The sequence below is a fragment of the Schistocerca americana genome, chromosome 2, assembly GCF_021461395.2.
Source record: "Schistocerca americana isolate TAMUIC-IGC-003095 chromosome 2, iqSchAmer2.1, whole genome shotgun sequence".
Taxonomy (NCBI): domain Eukaryota; kingdom Metazoa; phylum Arthropoda; class Insecta; order Orthoptera; family Acrididae; genus Schistocerca; species Schistocerca americana.
The window spans coordinates 703,029,147-703,050,147 of record NC_060120.1 but is presented as its reverse complement, the minus strand read 5'-3'; the positions used below and the strand labels follow the sequence as shown (position 1 = coordinate 703,050,147).

The following is a 21,001-nucleotide window of genomic DNA, read 5'->3' as shown; positions in this document are numbered from 1 at the left end:
CCAGTTTCAGAGACAAATTTCTTTACGTTAAAACTTTGCGGGACATCTACCATGCCTTCCTCAGGTAGATTTCCCAAGTCTCCATAATGAGGTTACAAAAGTGGCACAATAATTCGATCGCCATAGCTGTGTCAAAGACATTTTTCGATTATAAAACTAAGTAAGTAACGATCACGGGCAACTTCAGTGTGAAACTCTAGGAAAGTGTCTGTGCCTGTCCTTTTGCCGACAGTTTGTACCAAGTAAACATTATATTATGTCTTCAGTGCGCAAAAAGTAATTAATTAATACTGAAAATTCGTTTTGTTTGTGATCTATATAAAATCATACAGTACGACTGCACTGCCATTTAAATGCGGCACGTTCACTGCTTTCCCCTCTTCATTTTCCCTCTCGCTCATCAGCATGGCGTGGCGGTGGGGGTAACGTGAAGCGAGGCTGAGCGCTTTGACGCTAGCGTCCGGGTATTGCCCGCGAGCCGAAATCTTGGACAGTCTTGGTCTAACATAACACTCACGACATTCCGTCTGGTTTTTGTTACCTACATGTGACAGCAAAACGCCAAGTGGCCAGCAAGTAACACTACTGAGTACGATATCGGATGGATACGAATACATAACATGTAACATATTTTTTACAATAGGCAGCTTGTGTACACCACATTGTCATTCTTTAGTTTCCTAAGGACCTTGGGTGGTATGCAACAGTAGATTACAGGACAGTCTATTTACTATTGTCTTCTAACATACGGATAGTTACTGTAGAATATCATTTTCCGTTAATAACAAAACAATCCTAGTAAACTCTAGAAGGCCTACCCTTTGCAGAAAGAGGTCACATATCTACCCATCACTGTGAAGTTTCGTTCACTACATATCGAGCCCAATTCACTAAATGTGAAATGTATGAAACCTATACGGAATGTAATACATACACTCCTGGAAATTGAAATAAGAACACCGTGAATTCATTGTCCCAGGAAGGGGAAACTTTATTGACACATTCCTGGGGTCAGATACATCATATGATCACACTGACAGAACCACAGGCACATAGACACAGGCAACAGAGCATGCACAATGTCGGCACTAGTACAGTGTATATCCACCTTTCGCAGCAATGCAGGCTGCTATTCGCCGGCCGAAGTGGCCGTGCGGCTAAAGGCGCTGCAGTCTGGAACCGCAAGACCGCTACGGTCGCAGGTTCGAATCCTGCCTCGGGCATGGATGTTTGTGATGTCCTTAGGTTAGTTAGGTTTAACTAGTTCTAAGTTCTAGGGGACTAATGACCTCAGCAGTTGAGTCCCATAGTGCTCAGAGCCATTTGAACCAAGCCAGGCTGCTATTCTCCCATGGAGACGATCGTAGAGATGCTGGATGTAGTCCTGTGGAACGGTTTGCCATGCCATTTCCACCTGGCGCCTCAGTTGGACCAGCGTTCGTGCTGGACGTGCAGACCGCGTGAGACGACGCTTCATCCAGTCCCAAACATGCTCAATGGGGGACAGATCCGGAGATCTTGCTGGCCAGGGTAGTTGACTTACACCTTCTAGAGCACGTTGGGTGGCACGGGATACATGCGGACGTGCATTGTCCTGTTGGAACAGCAAGTTTCCTTGCCGGTCTAGGAATGGTAGAACGATGGGTTCGATGACGGTTTGGATGTACCGTGCACTATTCAGTGTCCCCTCGACGATCACCAGTGGTGTACGGCCAGTGTAGGAGATCGCTCCCCACACCATGATGCCGTGTGCTGGCCCTGTGTGCCTCGGTCGTATGCAGTCCTGATTGTGGCGCTCACCTGCACGGCGCCAAACACGCATACGACCATCATTGGCACCAAGGCAGAAGCGACTCTCATCGCTGAAGACGACACGTCTCCATTCGTCCCTCCATTCACGCCTGTCGCGACACCACTAGAGGCGGGCTGCACGATGTTGGGGCGTGAGCGGAAGACGGCCTAACGGTGTGCGGGACCGTAGCCCAGCTTCATGGAGACGGTTGCGAATGGTCCTCGCCGATACCCCAGGAGCAACAGTGTCCGTAATTTGCTGGGAAGTGGCGGTGAGGTCCCCTACGGCACTGCGTAGGATCCTACGGTCTTGGCGTGCATCCGTGCGTCGCTGCGGTCCGGTCCCAGGTCGACGGGCACGTGCACCTTCCGCCGACCACTGGCGACAACATCGATGTACTGTGGAGACCTCACGCCCCACGTGTTGAGCAATACGGCGGTACGTCCCCCCGGCCTCCCGCATGCCCACTATACGCCCTCGCTCAAAGTCCGTCAACTGCACATACGGTTCACGTCCACGCTGTCGCGGCATGCTACCAGTGTTAAAGACTGCGATGGAGCTCCGTATGCCACGGCAAACTGACTGACACTGACGGCGGCGGTGCACAAATGCTGCGCAGCTAGCGCCATTCGACGGCCAACACCGCGGTTCCTGGTGTGTCCGCTGTGCCGTGCGTGTGATCATTGCTTGTACAGCCCTCTCGCAGTGTCCGGAGCAAGTATGGTGGGTCTGACACACCGGTGTCAATGTGTTCTTTTTTCCATTTCCAGGAGTGTATAATACTTAACGTACCATATAAGTCATCACACCTGTAGCTGAGGGTAAACTGCAGAGACGTTATAATAAAACGTCAAAAAGCAAAAAAATAAATAAATAAATATTTCACAACAGAGAGGAAGCCGATTCCACAATTGTTACTACATCAGAGCCACGAACGGCGAGAATCTTCGACACATTCTCTTTTGAAGTAAAAGTAATTACGTTTACAAAAATATTCGTCTATAAGAAAGTCGTGTGAAGAGTAAGAATGTACAGGTCATTAGCCTCCGTAATTTTTTCTTATGTTTCACGCAAAGTACCTATCACAGTAAGAGATAACAACAGAAATACATAGTGTTCATCTACGAAATATGTGTTTATTTTCTTTCACTGTCAGCGAAGTAACCTGCAGTTATGCACATATTGGAAAGTTTTTCTTCATGAATGAGTTGTTTCTTATGTCACTGAATCAGTGAAATTTGGCTGTTTTCATATTTATTTCACCATAGTTTATGTCCCTTTATAACTTAGTAATGCAGAGAGCGCAAAAATATAACAGTTATTTTGTTATATGAGTAGAAAAAGCTTTCATTATCCTGACGATGCACGCCACTGTCTGCTTTCTCGTCACTTGGAGCTCTATTATCGCTCCAGCTGCCAAACGGCAACAACTTTCACGCCCAGGCAGTGTCACGACTGTTATGTTATACTGTGGTACAGACTGGAATGTGGGGTAGGAATCTTCAGAGTTGGTACCGACAGAGGTTCGAGTCCTCCCTCGGGCATGGGTGTGTGTCTCTGTCCTCAGGATAATTTAGGTTAAGTAGTGTGTAAGCTTAGGGACTGATGACATAGCAGTTAAGTCCCATAAGATTTCACACAAATTTGACTTTTCTTCAGAGTTAAACCACTTAACTTAATTTGTGGAGTAAGAAGTAATAAAATATCGCCATTTGACTTAGGTTTTCCTTGACTTCCTGATACCATTTCAGATCGATGGCGATAAGGTTTTGTCTACACGGTGAACATACTTGTCTCCGTGAGTTTGTGTTCGGACACCATCCGTAATTACCTCGACATCAACAGGACACTACTTTGCAACCATTCCTGTTGTTTCTTTTGGTGTTGCAACACCAGAGGTAGCGGATTTCAGTCCGCTTATGAAAACTAATGTATTCCGTTTACTTGACACAGTTGAAAACAAAGGAGAGGTTGGACAGTCACCTCGGTACACATAATATATGCTGGACGTGTTGTTAATTACCTCTGACTAAACATCCAGTAGACTGCTGATACCTGTACAGGAAGGGAGATGGTGAGGAGGGCGGACCTTTTCGGGTAAAAGTACATAGGTGTTAAGACTATACGCGGTAAGCGGGGGAAATTGTCATTTTGACTGAAGTATCGGCTGTAATAATAGAGCAATCAGTGTAACATGATCTTTGGCCACGTTTTTTCTATTCCATGAACGCTGAAGAGCCCAAATGCTGCGTTATCTGGCTAATGTACATTCACCTGTTCTTACCTCCTGCTTTTTACACTCTAACCAACCTGCTATGTTGTGGAGGAGACTTCGACGCCTCAGAATGCGCCTAATCTCTTCCATCATTCACCAGAGCCCTGCCATTTCTCCAGTTAGTACGATTTATTTTACTAATTAATCCTTTCTCTGCAACTTCACTACCATAACCCCTTCTCTGGAATAAAAACACCATCCAGGCATGACGTCATTCGTCATCGCAACTGATGGAAGTAAGAAGTTGTATCCGGTAAGCAGGGTGCATGTTTCAAAAACACCTGCTAGTAGTTATACGTTATTGGAACTACCAAAGCACATTTGCTTTGTCGTGATGAAATATTGTGTTTTCTTTTATTTGAAACGCTTTTCCACACACCGTTAGCCCAGTTTGACCTCTAAATGGGAGTAGTGCCTTGCACGTATTTACTTTAATCGGTAAGAGGAATCCCATTTAATACTAGAAAACAATGGCCGTAATCGTACTGACTGGAGCAATAGTCTTTACGTGTTTTGGTCATGGCCTCCAGCTTCCAAGCATTGGTTTGACTGCTGTTCGCTCTGACGTGAAGTGTTGCCTCACCAGCACCAAACCGGTGTAATCGAATTCTTCTTAAAACAGCTCAAACACTCATTTTGACATTTTTATTTGGCCCCATGCAGCATACCTGGCTGCCATCATCTTCGAAGTATTATCCAGGTTATTTCTTCAGGTAAAGCATATTGTATGCTTTAACGTACATGCATATAGCGCCATTTATGAATTTTATCTCCACTAGTACATTGTGCATTTTACTTTTGTTTATGATTACATATTTATGGCGTTTGTCACTTCCAGAGAAGTACGGTCACTTTTGAAATCAGCTTCACAGTTATTAACGATAGCCAACGAATGGATGGATTCTTAATAAATACTGACTTCGGATTAAATTACATTGCCATGAACTGTGTAAGATGGAATAGGGCTCCAGTGCATAGTTTTGAACAAAATATGTACAACGTATAGTACAGTATGAGCTATGTTAATAAAATCACTCTGCAGACACTGTTGTCATATGTTTTTGTTAAAGATATACTTCCGTAAGGAAATAAAAAACTTGGCATCTTCAGTCGTCCTGTATTCTGTCGGACATCAGTGTCGTTGTTGAACGATATTTCGACAGGGTAACACGTTACCTTTATCAGGAGCCTCCTGAAACTGGTCGATGAGCATGTAATGAGGATAAACAGTTACGCTGTCGAAATATTGTGCAAGAATCGATGGTGATATCCGGAAGAACATCCGACATTGAAGATATCAACAGATCACCAGGAAAGTATGAAGAATTATACAAATACAGAATTTTGTTTATTATCACTGCAGTCACTTTGTCTTGCCGTCACAAATGGATTGTAATTCTAACAAACATTTAGTGGACTGTAGTGCAGACAGTTTTGCCATTGATAAAAAAGGATACCCAGTGCAATGGTGTAAAGGATTATAAAATTCAACACACAAGTTGGCCAGTCATATAAATGTAGATGCCAGAATGATATCTGTTGAGTGTCGATGGAAACAGTAGGAGTTTAACCAGAGACTACAGACTCCCGTCCGAGAACGACTTGACCTATAAAATATACTGCTAGGGACTGCAGCTCTGCTGTTGTAGATGTTGGATAGGCACTCCTCTATGATGCGTGCCCTCTCCCTGAAGAAATCTGGAGCCACTGCCAAAAATAACTGCGATTAAATTAGATTACCAAAATGATTGTATTAGAAACAGCAGGGCGAAGAGGCGCTCTTAAGTTCATATTATACCGGTAATTTTAACAAAATAGTTTTCTTTTCTCTTTTTGTTTTCAAGGAAAAATATTTATCCTTGAAGTATTTTGAGACGTTTCCTGAATGACATTTTCACTCTGTAGCGTAGTGTGCGCTGATATGAAACTTCCTGGCAGATTAAAACTGTGTGCCCGACCGAAACTCGAACTCGGGACCTTTGCCTTTCGCTGGCAAGTGCTCTACCATCTGAGCTACCGAAGCACGACTCACGCCCGGCCCTCACAGCTGTACTTCTGCCAGTATCTCGTCTCCTACCTTCTAAACTTCACAGAAGCTCTCCTACTAACCTTGCAGAACTAGCACTCCTGTACGAAAGGAGACGCTTATATATTCTTAATTACCGATTAATGGTGCAACGATTTACATTTTACTGTGATGGTAACATCTTCAAATACAGCTGTGCATTCAACTACAATACTGGCCATTAAAATTGTTACACCACGAGGATGACATGGTACAGACGCGAAATTTCACCGACAGCAAAAGATGCTGTGATATGCAAATGATTAGCTTTTCAGAGCATTCACAAAAGGTTGGCGCCGGTGGCGACAACTACAACGTGCTGACATGGGGAAAGTTTCCAACCGATTTCTCATACACAAACACCAGTAGTCCGGCGTTGCCTGGGTAAACGTTGTTGTGATGCCTCGTGTGAGGAGGCGAAATGCGTATCATCACGTTTCCGACTTTGATAAAGGTCGAATTGTAGCCTATCGCGATTACGGTTTATCGAATCGCGACATTGCTGCTCGCGTTGGTCGAGATCCAGTGACGGTTAGCAGGATATGGAATCGGTGGGTTCAGGAGGGTAATATGGAACGCCATGCTGGATGCCAACGGCCTCGTATCACTAGCAGTCGAGATGACAGGCATCTTATCCGCATGGATGTAACGGATCGTGCTGCCACGTCTCGATCCCTGAGTCAACAGATGGGGACGCTTGCAAGACAACAACCATCTGCACGAACAGTTCGACGACATTTGCAGCAGCATGGACTATCAGCTCGGAGACCATGGCTGCGGTTACCCTTGACGCTGCATCACAGACAGGAGCGCCTGCGATGTTGTACTCCACGACGAACCTGGGTGCACGAATGGCAAAACGTCATTTTTTCGGATGAATCCAAGTTCTGTTTACAGCGTCATCGCGGTGAACGCACATTGGAAGCGTGTATTCGTCATCATACATTTCAGGAGGATAATGCACGACCGCATGTTGCAGGTCCTGTACGGGCCTTTCCGGATACAGAAAATGTTCGACTGCTGCCCTGGGCAGCACATTCTCCAGATCTCTCACTAACTGAAAACGTCTGGTCAATGGTGGCCGAGCAGCTGGCTCGTCACAATACGCCAGTCACTACTCTTGATGAACTGTGGTATCGTGTTGAAGCTGCTTGGGCAGCTGTACCGGTACACGCCATCCAAGCTCTGTTTGACTCAATGCCCAGGCGTATCAAGGCCGTTATTACAGCCAGAGGTGGTTGTTCTAGGTACTGATGTCTCAGGATCTATGCACCCAAATTGCGTGAAAATGTAATCACATGTCAGTTGTACTATAATATATTTGTCCAATGAATAAATACCCGTTTACCATCTGCATTTCTTTCTGGTGTAGCAATTTTAACGGTCAGTAGTGTACATACGCACTCCGGAAGTTGCTGTACGGTGCATAGCGCAAGACGCTCAGTACCAATACACTGCGTGCCAAACCATGTGAAGCACACAGAAGATGTCGTCGGACGTCAGCGTGGCTTCGTACACATTCACACCACTGGCAGGCAATTAAATGATTAGACTTTCATTCTCAGTGACAGGTAGGACGGTCACCAGAGAGCGCAAGTGTAGTTCACGGTTAATGTTGTTACCAGTAGGAAATACAAGGGGGATGAACAGTGTCACATGTTGCGTCGTTAGTATGGAGGATGAGTATGGAGGACGCTGAGATGCCGAGTACTACCTGGGAGGTTTTCATTTGGCCAGCTGGTCGAACCGAGCAAGTTTCAGTTTTGTGGAGCGTTCGCAACAGTGGCCCGGTGTAGGACTGATTGGCAACGTGGCGCAAACAAACCTGTCATCAAGAGCTCGGTCGAAACCACAACAAGGGAGGACTACCATATTGTGCACCAAGCACATTATAGCCTGTTCAGATCTGTATCAGTCATCCAAGAAGAAATAGCAGAATTCCTGGAATTCTATCATCGCCCGTCATTAGTCGCCAGTCAATTTAGAGAATTACTGTCCCATGCATAGGCTGCCCTTAACATCACAACACAAGATTCTATGTTTGGAATGGTGTCGTGACGGGGAATCATGTACAGCGATACACAGCGGTTCTACACTTTACCAAATGAGCATCGTCGGCGAGTGTGGTGGTGACCGAGGGAGAGGTCCCATTCTTCCAATGTTTTGGAGAGGCCCAGTGGTGTTCATGTTGGCGTCATGGTGTGGGCAGCCATCGGTTATGACTGCAGATCACGGTGGTAGCGATTAAGAGATCTCGGGTGGCACAATGGTATGTGGCGGATGTCCTGCCCCTCATATGTTACCTCTTAAGCGCCACTATTGTGATCACATTTATAAAGAGGACAATGGTGGCTGACACATGGCGCGTGCCTCCATGAACTGTCTGCGTGATTTTGAGATACTCCTGTGGCTAGCGGAATACCAAAATCTGTGTCCGGTAGAACATGTGTCAATCCAGGTCGGACATCAACTCAATCCACTGCTATAATCCAAGATATCAAGGACAAGTTACAACATTTCAGGACCAGCTGGCCTCTGTAGAGGACGCAGCGGATTAATGAGACCGTTTCCAACCGAATCACTGCCTGGATCCAGGCTAGAGGGGTTCAACGTCTTACTGATGAGGGCATATATACTGTGAAGTTCTTCGTAAATGTATCTTGATTTTGTAAGCACTGAAATAACATCAGCCCATGAAGTTTCATCTCGTTTCCTTCTCCCCATCTGGGTGCTTCATTTTTTGTCTGGCAGCGTATTAAGGATATTTCTTACATTCCATTCACACATCGAATGCGGGAAAGATAATTTTACATATCTCTCAGTGGGCGTCTTGATGTCTGTCGTCGTATCCTCATGGTCCCATCACGAAATACATGATAGAGGCAGCTGAATTGGCTGTAGCCTTCCTCTAATACCCCTTCTTCAAATTTACTGTCAAAGACTTCCTCGAAACATTATCATTTAAATTCCTTCAGCGTTTCAGTAACACTTTTGCGCGTCCTGTATTAATCACCTACAATTCCGTCAACATATCTCAGAACTAGTTTGCTGTACACTGTTAGCCTAATTATAAGGACTTCAAACGTAGAAGTGTTCAATATTCTAGAACTGGGTGCACTACATTGTTCTAAGAGTTTGCACTTTCCAAGAATCTTTCCAAGGCATCTGCGTCAAAATCACCTTCATCACTATAGGATTTACGTGTCAGTTCTATTTGATAATCCCTGCTGATGTTATTCATAAATGATCAGACAATGTGACGGGCTAAGAAAGATGTTCAGTAGTTTAGTAATCGAAAGGCATGGAGTTCTTATTCTTCTTTGTACTCGCTATCTTTGTGCCATGTCGAACGGCGTGGTCGATTTCTTCGCCGGCAGAGAATCTTCTCGAGTCGAGAGTTACATTCGTGCTACGAGAGGGTGGACGTTGTTGTCACATGTTGGATTAGAGCACCGCCGTGACTGATCTTGGGACAGGCTAGGACGAAAGTAATGAGTCTGCTGAAGGCATGGGAACTAGCATCATCATCTGAGACAGGCGCCGCCATTACAGTGGCATCCTGGTGGCATGAGAATGAAGCGGTGCATAGAGTTGAGTGCGAACAGTGCATCGAGTGTAGCCTCTTGTAAACAACGTACTGCACGAAAATCTGGGGAGACTGTGTAAGTAGTTGTTTGCATATACGGCACAGTGCGACAGTGTATGCTGTGAGACAGAGGAGGCGTAACTGTGCTAGGACAGCCTGTGGGCGTGATAAAGCGTACTAAGCAGAAATGTTTCATCTCTGTGAGCGTAAATCAGTTGGTTACTCCAGCTATTTTAAGAGCTTATTGTCTTATTAATTATATGTGACTGAGCTCGTGGATCACTCTTGTTGCATGAAGTTTTTGTTCGTATTGCTTTTGTGTGGATGAACAGTCACAATATCATTGTACAAGAAGTTATTCTGACGTAAGTGTGGATAGCTTGGTAGTGTTATGGGTAGCTGGTGCTTTAGGTGCATGTTGACGGTATTAATGGTGAAAGAGGTGAACAAAAATTTCCATTTGAGGGCAATGCTGCAGCGAATGTGCAACCCAGCGTGACTCCGATACATACATACAAGGTGTTCAGAAATTCTCGTTACAGAGTTAAAGGACTTGTAGAGGGAAGTGAGTCCATAATATTTTGAGTAGGAACCCATGTTGAGAAACATATGGTTTCCATGCTACAGCCATGAAATATGTCTGGCCTCCAGCTGGAACATATCATCATCTCGACCCAATATTTCGGCGGTCCTCCTGGGCGCGATTTTCAGGTGAGAAAGGAATGCATTAACTCACTGTAACTGAAGTCAAACACTTTTTTTCTTTATTGTAATTTCATTCCCCTGACCCACAAGGGCAGGGGAGGGCTGGCAGTGGCACAGTCCACCACTCTTCAACCACAGGGCTTTACAGAAAAATACAGGAAGGCGAAATGTTACATAAAAGGGGGATAAAAAGGGGGACATAAAACACACCATAAACTGAGATGATGGGATTTAAAATACACAGTAATATGGGGACATTCACTGGGGGACAGTTAAAAAGTCGATATAAAGTTAAAAGAACACAGCTGGCAATTTGAAGCACACTCAAAAAACACTGGAGGCAAAAACAAGTTAAAAGTCAGCCACAGTATAAAAAGCACACAAACAATCATGGACTATATACAGATCGAGCACACAATTAAAACTACATCACTAGATGAAACTGTATAACAGCACCGAACACAACACTAACACAGCACACTTGATAATGAATAAAAACCTGGGAGGTTCTGCTGGGGGGGGGGGGGGGGGGAGTTAAAGGAAGAAGGGAAAAGGAGGGGAGAGAAAGGGGGATGAGGTGGGGGACATGCCAAAGGAGGGAGGGCTGGGGAGGGTATGACGGGGGGAGGGGAGAGCTGAGGAGGTGGTGTACAGTGTACTGGTGGGGAAAGCTCGTGGAAACGAGAAATCAATATCAAACACTACTGACAACTTTTGATGATAGACACAAGGACCGCTGTTTCTTCATGTAAGACAAAACAGGGATGCAACTCTTACATAAAGGCTATCCCTTACCTCTGTTTATAATGTTGTCAGATAGCCAGATTTGAATGGCTTCTTTCACTACACAGTCCCAATACCGCGACGCAGGGGCTACCACTTGTGTCTCATCGTACATTTTATGTCCTTCAGTAAGAGAACGTTCCACTACTGCAGATTTTTCTGGCTGAAATAAAGATACTTTCACCGTCAGCAGGCGTCACTGTGGTGTTCCAAGGGTACGCCTCACACTCGAACTGGATGAGGCCGTACTACGTCGTGTTGAAGAGAACCCGTCTGCGAATACGCGAGCAATGGATGTTGCTCACAGCACCGTACAGTATGTTGTGGATGGCAAACTACTACGTCCATAGCACCACGAACACTCTACACCAACTCTAACACTCACAGACATGTGAGTGAGGCTTGAACCAAGCGAGAGGGACAGAAAAGACATCAAACGACATCAGCCAGTCCAATGTAAACGCCCCCCACGATGACTACCCTGTTGCAAATCTATCTACCAAACATGATTTCAAACAGTTGCAGTATGGAAACGGTACCTTTCCAGATATGGTTTCTTATTCAAAATATTATGTACTCGCTCCCCTCTATAGAAGTTTGTAACGGGAATATCCGAACACTCTACAACCTTAGACATGTAGGAAGGGGTTAGTGTGACATTGACGGAAACTTTTCGATCGCCCGTTATATATCAAGGTATAGTTGGAGGTTATATAGTATTAATCCTAGATGAGGTTAAGTATTCTTTGGCATCCTGAGTTTTACAGTTCTTGTTTTTCTGATCATGGCCGGGTGCCAGAAATTGTAAATTGTTATGTTGTTACTCGGTTGCACGTTACAGGACAAAATTCAATTTTTACGTGTATGAATTTGTTCTGTTGTTCTTATAAGGTTAATTTTGCTCTTTATTATTTTAGCTCTACGTAAAGTTATTTCAAGTTACAGACATATGTATATGTGCTTCATGGTAAGTGGTTTACTATTTAAGACGCTCCATGAAATAAATGCTAAACTGAGGCCCACGTTTGCACAACCCCTATCCTGAACCCCACCCCCATAAATTTACGCTACATCTTGGATTTGTTCACATTTAACAAAAAGTGACATTCAGTATAGCGACTCGAATGTCCGCCTAAGGTCCAAGCATGTCAATTTTCTTACGATCGTTGAACGACAATACTTTTTGTATATTACTGCTTAGTCATCAAACAGTTTGGTCTAACGATCTACAAGTACAATATACACCAGACTTTCGCTAATCCGGCCATTCCTGGCACATATGGCTTCCGGATTAGCGGAAGTGTCGGATTATTGAGTGTCTGTACTGTGTACTGTTCTTTATCAAACCGAAGGATACAAATTTAAAACACAGAGGATATACTTTATTAAATCCAAAAATACATTAATTTTCAAAGAAAACTTATGCCTCGAGTGTATACTACAGGGTGTTACAAAAAGGTACGGCCAAACTCTCAGGAAACATTCCTCACACACAAATAAAGAAAAGATGTTATGCGGACATGTGTCGGGAAACGCTTAATTTCCATGTAAGAGCTCATTTTAGTTTCGTCAGTATGAACTGTACTTCCTCGATTCACCACCAGTTGACCCAATTGAAGGAAGGTAATGTTGACTTCGGTGCTTGTGTTAACATGCGACTCATTGCTCTACAGTACTAGCATCAAGCACATCAGTACGTAGCATCAACAGGTTAGTGTTCATTACGAACGTGGTTTTGCATTCAGTGCAATTTTACAAATGCGGAGTTGGCAGATGCCCATTTGATGTATGGATTAGCACGGGGCAATAGCCGTGGCGCGGTACGTTTGTATCGAGACAGATTTCCAGAACGAAGGTGTCCCGACAGGAAGACGTTCGAAGCAATTGATCGGCGTCTTAGGGAGCACGGAACATTCCAGCCTATGACTCGCGACTTTGGAAGTCCTAGAACGACGAGGACACCTGCAATGGACGAGGCAATTCTTCGTGCAGTTGACGATAACCCTAATGTCAGCGTCAGAGAAGTTACTGCTGTACAAGTTAACGTTGACCACGTCACTGTATGGAGAGTGCTACGGGAGAACCAGTTGTTTCCGTACCATGTACAGCGTGTGGAGGCACTATCAGCAGCTGATTGGCCTCCACGGGTACACTTCTGCGAATGGTTCATCCAACAATGTGTCAATCCTCATTTCAGTGCAAATGTTCTCTTTACGGATGAGGCTTCATTCCAACGTGATCAAATTGTAAATGTTCACAATCAACATGTGTGGGCTCACGAGAATCCGCACGCAATTGTGCAATCACGTCATCAACACAGATTTTCTGTGAACGTTTGGGCAGGCATTGTTGGTGATGTCTTCAATGGGCCCCATGTTCTTCCACCTACGCTCAATGGAGCAGGTTATCATGATTTCATACGGGATACTCTACCTGTGCTGCTAGAACATGTGCCTTTACAAGTACGACACAACATGTGGATCATGCACGATGGAGTTCCTGAACATTTCAGTCGAAGTGTTCGTACGGTTTTCAACAACAGATTCGGTGACATATGGATTGGTAGAGGCGGACCAATTCCATGGCCTCCACGCTCTCCTAACCTCAACCCTCCCGACTTTCGTTTATTGGGGCACTTGAAAGCTCTTGTCTACCCAACCCCGGTAGCAAATGTAGAGATTCTTCGTGCTTGTATTGTGGACGGTTGTTATACAATACGCCATTCTCCAGGGCTGCATCAGCGCATCAGGGATTCCATGCGACGGAGGGTGGATGCATGTATCCTCGCTAACGAAGGACATTTTGAACATTTCCTGTAACCAAGTGTTTGAAGTCACGCTGGTACGTTCTGTTGCTGTGTATTTCCATTCCATGATTAATGTGATTTGAAGAGAAGTAATAAAATGAACTCTAACATGGAAAGTAACCATTTCCGGACACATGTCCATAACATATTTTCTTTCTTTGTGGGTGAAGAATGTTTCCTGAAAGTTTGGCCGTACCTTTTTGTAACACCCTGTATACATAATTATACAGTCGTATCACTCACTATGAACCATGTCCCTAACTTTTTACTGTCGCAATGATGATATGCGACGATGGCATGTTTCAACACGCAACCGCTTTACAAGTATTACATCGGTACTGCAAGTATCTGGTAGCTGCATAATGTACTCCAGGAAGATCTCGGCAGCTTCAGCACCAGCAGTGTGAGAAATCTTCATGCTCTCTCCTAATGTGTCCTCTTCTTCATCACTTTCATCATTACTTTCTTGCGCGTTTTTGATCAATTCTTTATCTGTTAAAGTTTGGCCCGTATCACAATTTTCCTCATTCAGCCACTTATTAACATCTTCATTATCAATTTCTTCTCCTCCTGGAAGGTTGTGGAACATTTCAATGTAAAAAGTAATTGATAATACCGAACTGACTGGCTCATCGCTGTCACTCACCCCTTGATCCAACTCGGTATCAATGGATGGCCACAATTTTCTCCAGCTATTGATTATGTTAGCGCTCTCCGCTTTATCCCATGCTTCGGCTACATGGAAAACAACATCACTTATGTTAATTGCTTTAAACGCTGTCAGCGTAGCCTCGATAGAGTCGTTTTCACGTTCGTTCAGCAAGGAGACGATGTCGATAACGATGTTTAATTGATGCCAAAATTCCCTGTCTGTCACAGTGGGTGGGAGGAAATGTGTTTGTATACCATCAGACCTTAGAGAAACATCTTAAGGATGACTGGGAGCGTTGACAGTTATAAGGATAGCTGTCAGTATAAGCTTTTTGTTCTTTAGCTCTTTTCTCACTGCTGGTACAAACGTCTCATGGAACCACACATACAATATTTGTCTGTCCGTCTACGCTTTCTTCTGAGCGCAATACTGCACTGGTAAAGTATTTATGTCAGTGTGTTGGAAACAATGTGGATGTTGTGGTTTTCGAATCACCATAAGTGGTAGTTTATGACTCCCATTTGCATTACAACACGCCATTAATGTTATGCGCTATTTCTGTTGCTTGTAACCAAGAGCCTCCTTCCCGTTCTTGGCAGTTGAAGTTTTTGAAGAAAGCATCTTGTAAAAGAGTCCTATTTCATGAAAATTATACAAGGCATCAGCAGCTAAATCTTCTTCCTCTATTATCTTTCGAATCTTGCTTACAAACTCATCAGCATCCTTATCGTTAGTTGAGCGACTTTCCCGGTGAGTGTCAGCTGCCGAATGCCATTTCATTTTTTCCAGCTTGATAGCCAACACTCGCTCCCTGCAAACAAGTTACTACCACAAAGTTGTTTCTTAAATGCAGCTGCTTTTTCCTTTATAATCGGGCCGCTGACTGGAATTCATTTACAGCGTTGTTGTATGAACCATCTATAAACAGCTACGGCCAGTTCTTCATTCTCACTCTTTCGCATAACCTTCTGTTTTCCCAATTCACTATCTATTTGTCTTGAATACAGTCGAATAACATCGTCTTTCTTTTTGATGTCGTAAATAGTTGCTCGTCCAACATTGAACTCAGCAGCATGGTTTTCTGCAAAGGACCTCTATTTAACTTATCTAAAATTTCGAGTTTCTGCTTGAGACCTAGCGTAACTTTTTTCCTTTTAGGAGACATGATTCCGAACTGTAAAGAAAGCTACAATTTCAAATACATTATGTAAAGCATTGTTTAACTAAGCATCGTTTCGCGCGATGATTCATTGTGCATGTGGTTTTGGATGTGCACCGGATTACTGAGAGGCCGGCCTACTGCTTGAAATGGCTCTAAGCACTAAGGGACTTAACATCTGAGGTCATCAGTCGCCTAGACTTAGAACTACTTACACCTGAGGACATCACACACATCCATGCCCGAGGCAGGATTCGAACCTGCGACCGTAGCGGCAGCGCGGTTCCGGGCTGAAGCGCCTAGAACCGCTCGGCCACGCGGCCGGCGCCGGACTACTGAGGGCCGGATTAGCGAGAGTTTGATGTACTGCGTTCTGTTAATCAAAATTATGCGAGAGAACAACATACCTGCGACTTTACTCACTATGATTCGTATGTAGCTTTATTAGTCCTCTATGTTAAACAACTTCAGAAAATTGATTGTGGTAGTACCTACTTCCTAGCCTGCATCTGCTACTTGGAAGATATCGTGAGCCGATGAAATGTGTTATACAAGTTATCATTCTCGGAACTGTGCGGGTTCCTTGGAAACAAGTTTCTTTTCCTCTATGAATGACATAATGTATGACCTTAAAATATCATCTACGATTCTGCAGCAGACGGACGTTAGCAAATTTTGCCTCTCTATGCGTTCTTCGATCATTTTTATAAACATGAACATCCTGTTTTCTTTTGCATTCACGTAGACGTATTCCTCATTATGAACAGCAATTCAGTTTTAACTTGGCAGTTTATGAATATAGTAGTAGTAGTAATATTAATAAATGCAGTTTACAATAGGCAACATTTACAAGGACTGATATTTATAGAGCTTTGAATCTGTGTAAACTCGCCTTAAATTACCTCCCAGAATAGTGTGTCTGCTGTATTTTGACACGTTTAGTGGTGTTGTTGAGAGTAGTGAGGAAGGTGAGGCCCGCTCAAGACATGCACTACTATGGGGTGACGAGTGGTCTTGAGGAAGTAAGTTATGTCTCCCCCTACTCGCAAGGTATGCAGCAAAGAGTTCCAGGTGATTGCGTCCACACTGTACAGTCATGCGGTGTTTCTGAACGGGTATGTTTCCTCCAACGTGTATACTCGTTTTTATTTCACACTGGTGTTTTGCAGTGAATATTTGCATACCGTCTTTTCTGTACTTTATTTCTGATGGTGTCACCTTAGGAGGTCAAAACCGACAACCGTAATATAGAGGACAATAAGAAAATAGACGGATACTCCTGAAACTATTCTTAGCAAAATACGGCCTTTTAATGCACTATTCGACAATTTTCTGGTGAATCTTAAATTCGCCAAGTAACATGTTATTGATTCTCTTACTGTTGTATCGTGATTCAGTTGGTGCTATAACTATGATGGACGTGTGGGAGATCTCAGATTGATCCCCTGAACGTCTTTGCATTGTGAACCGTAAGCGTGGATCCAGATACCTACTGGTGGATGCCGTTTGGGATTCTGCTGGAGGTGTCTGAATGTCTGTAGAGAAATACCAACCCATTTTAACTCAAAAGCCGAGACTAGTAAAGGTAATGATGTTGAACGCTGAAGTCTGGATTGGGGTAGAAGCACTAACTAACCCTAAGTTCAGGTAGCAACTTTGGGCAGGTCAGTCCATTTCAGGAATGACACTGGTCACCATGTGGCAAAGACGCTGATTTATGAGAGGACGAATTTTTATAATAATACAACCATCGTCTCCCCTACTGCACAGTCCGCAGTTCGCGGTCTAGTGGCTAACATTGCTGCCTCTGGATCACGGGGTCCCGGGTTCGATTCCCAGCCGGGTCGGGGATTTTATGCGCCCTGGGGCTGAGTGTTTGTGTTGTGATAAACGCCCCATCATTATTCGCAAAGTGTGGAGACTGGAAATGGAAGGATTTGGAACTCGTACTGATGATCACGATGTTGAGCGTCCATCAAATCAACATCATCGCCACCATCTAATGTACACAAAACACAATGCGGTGAAATATGGTAATGTTTTTCCATTTTTAACATTTTCTTAAGCACAGTAATAGGACCACACTCTAACCTCGTCACTTCACAGATGGCCGTACACATTATAGGTCACTTTCTTCAAGTATTTACCAAAACCAAATCCTTGCATCAGACTGACACTGGTTATAACATGATTCATCACTCGAAATCACTGCTTTCCCCTCATCAGCTGTCCAGTGGCTTCGCTGGTACACTATTCAAAGCGTCACGTAGCACAGATTACAGGATGCACGGATTACGAGCAGCTGTTCGACCATTGTATCCCATTCTATTAACTTCCTATGCGCAATAACTATTCTAGATGAACTGCCGGTGGCACTGTGGAACTAACGAGTGATTCCTTCTGCTGATTTCACGCGATTTTTCACATCCACTCTTCTGCATCGTTCAACGGTTTCTGTCCATCAGTACATGAGCTCTGCCTGTCTAGGCTTATCTGCAATTGTTCCCTTGCGTTTCCACTTCACAGTCATATCACCAACAGCTGTCTTGGGCAACTTTACACGGGTTGAAACGGCCTCGATTGAATTGTTCCCACGGTAACAGTCAACAACTAGTTCGCGTTCGAAGACTCAAAGTCATCTTGACCGACCCAGCCTGCTGTTTCCGCTTCTCAGTTGACATAATTCTCCTCGCGTTCTTTCATACTTGCGGACTCGCCTATCGTGACGTATAGTGTCCAACTTCTCTGTACATAAACGTTTCAGGATCCTTTTCATCACGCAGAGTATGTCACTCACGGCAAACATCAGTAAAACATTACTAGGTAACTAATAATTAGTGTTTATGTTGTAAATTCATATTGATTACTTCCAATTTTACTTGCATTTCACCCTCACTGTACACTCGTACACTACTGGCCATTAAAACTGCTACACCAATAAGAAATGCAGATGATAAACAGGTATTCATAGGACAAATATATTATTCTAGAACTGACATGTGATTACATTTTCACACAGTTTGGGTGCATAGATCCTCATCTCATAAAACTCTATCATAACAGTATTCTAACTTCAGTAGTGGGTTACGGCTGGGGAGCCTTGGCGCACAGGTTCACGATGGTCATGTCTGCCATGACAGTGAGAAGGGTCCAGAGAAGCATGATTCTGAGATCTGTGGGGGCGTACAGAACATCTCTGGGGGGGGGGGGGGAGCTCTGTTAGTCATAATGGGGCATTGCCCGTTAGACATCAAGATACGAGATCAAGCGGCGTGGTACTGGGCCAAAAAGGGGAATATGGAGAAAATAATAGAAATCATGAGGGTGAGGGTGGAGAGTAAGAGGGAAAGAAGAAACAGAGGGGAGGAACTTTGGCAGAGGGCTTGGGAGGAAGAAGAAACTGGGAGAAGGACCTTCCACTTTTTACCAGATGTAAAAGAGCGTGGGGTCATGAAATACTTTGAACCCACACGAGGACTGATACACTTTCTCTCTGGCCATGGACCCTATCCGACATACTTATGTCGGTTTGGGAAGAGGGCAGCCCCCGCGTGTGACTGTGGCGCGGCAGAGGGTACTCCCGACCATGTGGTTTACGAGTGCCCTCTCTTCAATGATGTCGCGACAACACTTCGGGACGGACTTCCAAATGACACATACCATCTACTTACACAAGAAGACACTTTTCAGACTTTGAATGCATTGGCTGATGGGGTATCACGAAACGTGTTAGTAGAATACCTGAGGGGCCTACATTAGGTATCAACTCGTCAATCAAATCAATTGAGACCTGATCCCATTCCCATACCGCCTGTGCGTGGAGTGGCCGACTTCCATCATAGTTGGAATCCGCCACGTACAGGACTAGGGGGAGGGGGGGGGGTCAAACACCACCGATCAAGACAAGCACCGGATACGACGTAGGTTAAGTTAGTTTTGTAGGACTTAGATTAGGACATTTATTTAGGGAACTGCAGCGATTACTTACCTTGGCCAGCCCAGTGCCAGGGGCATGCTCCTCGGGCTTAGCTCGTTGAGCCTGGCTATCCTAAGTAGGTTTATGTACAACTGGCACACCTGTGACACTGCAGGTAATAGTCATAGTAGATTAGTTAAGTAACAAGTAGTTAGATCACATTTCCCATTGTCGTAGAAAACTGAAACTAACACATTGTAGTAGTTAAACTGTAGCTCACTAACATAATTGTAAAAGCTGCATTGTACTGTAATCTATGTATCATTTTATGACCCACTAATCATCTTCGGAGGTGGGTTGATATTGTATAATTATTATTGTTTTATTCCTCCTCCTTGCACGAGGCATCACAACAACGTTTCACCAGGCAATGCCTGCCAACTGCTGTTTGTGTATGAGAAATCGATTGGAAACTGTCCTCATGTCAGCCCCTTGTAGATGTCGCCACCGGCGCCAACCTTGTGTGAATGCTCTGAAAAGCTAATCATTTGCATATCACAGCATCTTCTTCCTGTCGCGTCCGTAGCACGTCATCTTCGTGGTGTAGCGATTTTAATGGCCAGTGGTGTATATCATATTAGACCGTTATCACGAATTCTATTATGTACTACTTTAACTACTGTAGTACGACATTGGAGATTGTTCTAGCGAAGTATCGGGGCATTTTTCTGCAGTGATTTTTAGGAAAACCTAAATCCCAATAGCCGGATACAGGCTAGATATCATAATTTTGAGACGTTATTGCTGTATGCTGGTATTCTTCCACTTGTTTTGAAGTTCGTATATCTCTATGGCTTGTTCTCAGCAGTTTGATACAAGAGGGATACATTCTTATATGAGCAATGTGAGCCATTTACCTGAAAACGAAGATCTTCCGTGGGTGGTTTTGCATATGGGACGCCTTCGAACCTGAACATGGGCTTCCCTGTGTACGTCTCTGCCATGAGGCCCCTGAGGGTGCCTTCTTGTGTGTCCACTGTCACATACTCTTGGGCCTGAAATCAAGAAGACGAAAACACTAGCATAAAAAGAACGTAACGATACTGATAAGCAAATAAAGTAAAGAAACTATTGAAATCAAGTGTAATACTTCGAAAACATTGTCATTAACAATACCATACTACTAGAAAAACATAACAATTACTTCAACAGAATTTAAAGAATGAAAAATAATAAGGCTTCATATTTTGATTCAGCAATAA

At 44.1% G+C, this 21,001-nt stretch overlaps 1 protein-coding gene across 1 annotated transcript in view; it reads right to left on the bottom strand.

Moving 5' to 3' along the window:
* The window catches only part of LOC124596359 (esterase FE4-like), a 109,918-nt gene that overhangs the window by 66,557 nt on the left and 22,360 nt on the right, over nucleotides 1-21,001 (bottom strand). Inside the window, exon 2 of the mRNA XM_047135467.1 lies at nucleotides 20,657-20,794. Coding sequence (XP_046991423.1) covers nucleotides 20,657-20,794 — 138 coding nt within the window. The remainder of the gene's footprint in view (nucleotides 1-20,656; nucleotides 20,795-21,001) is intronic.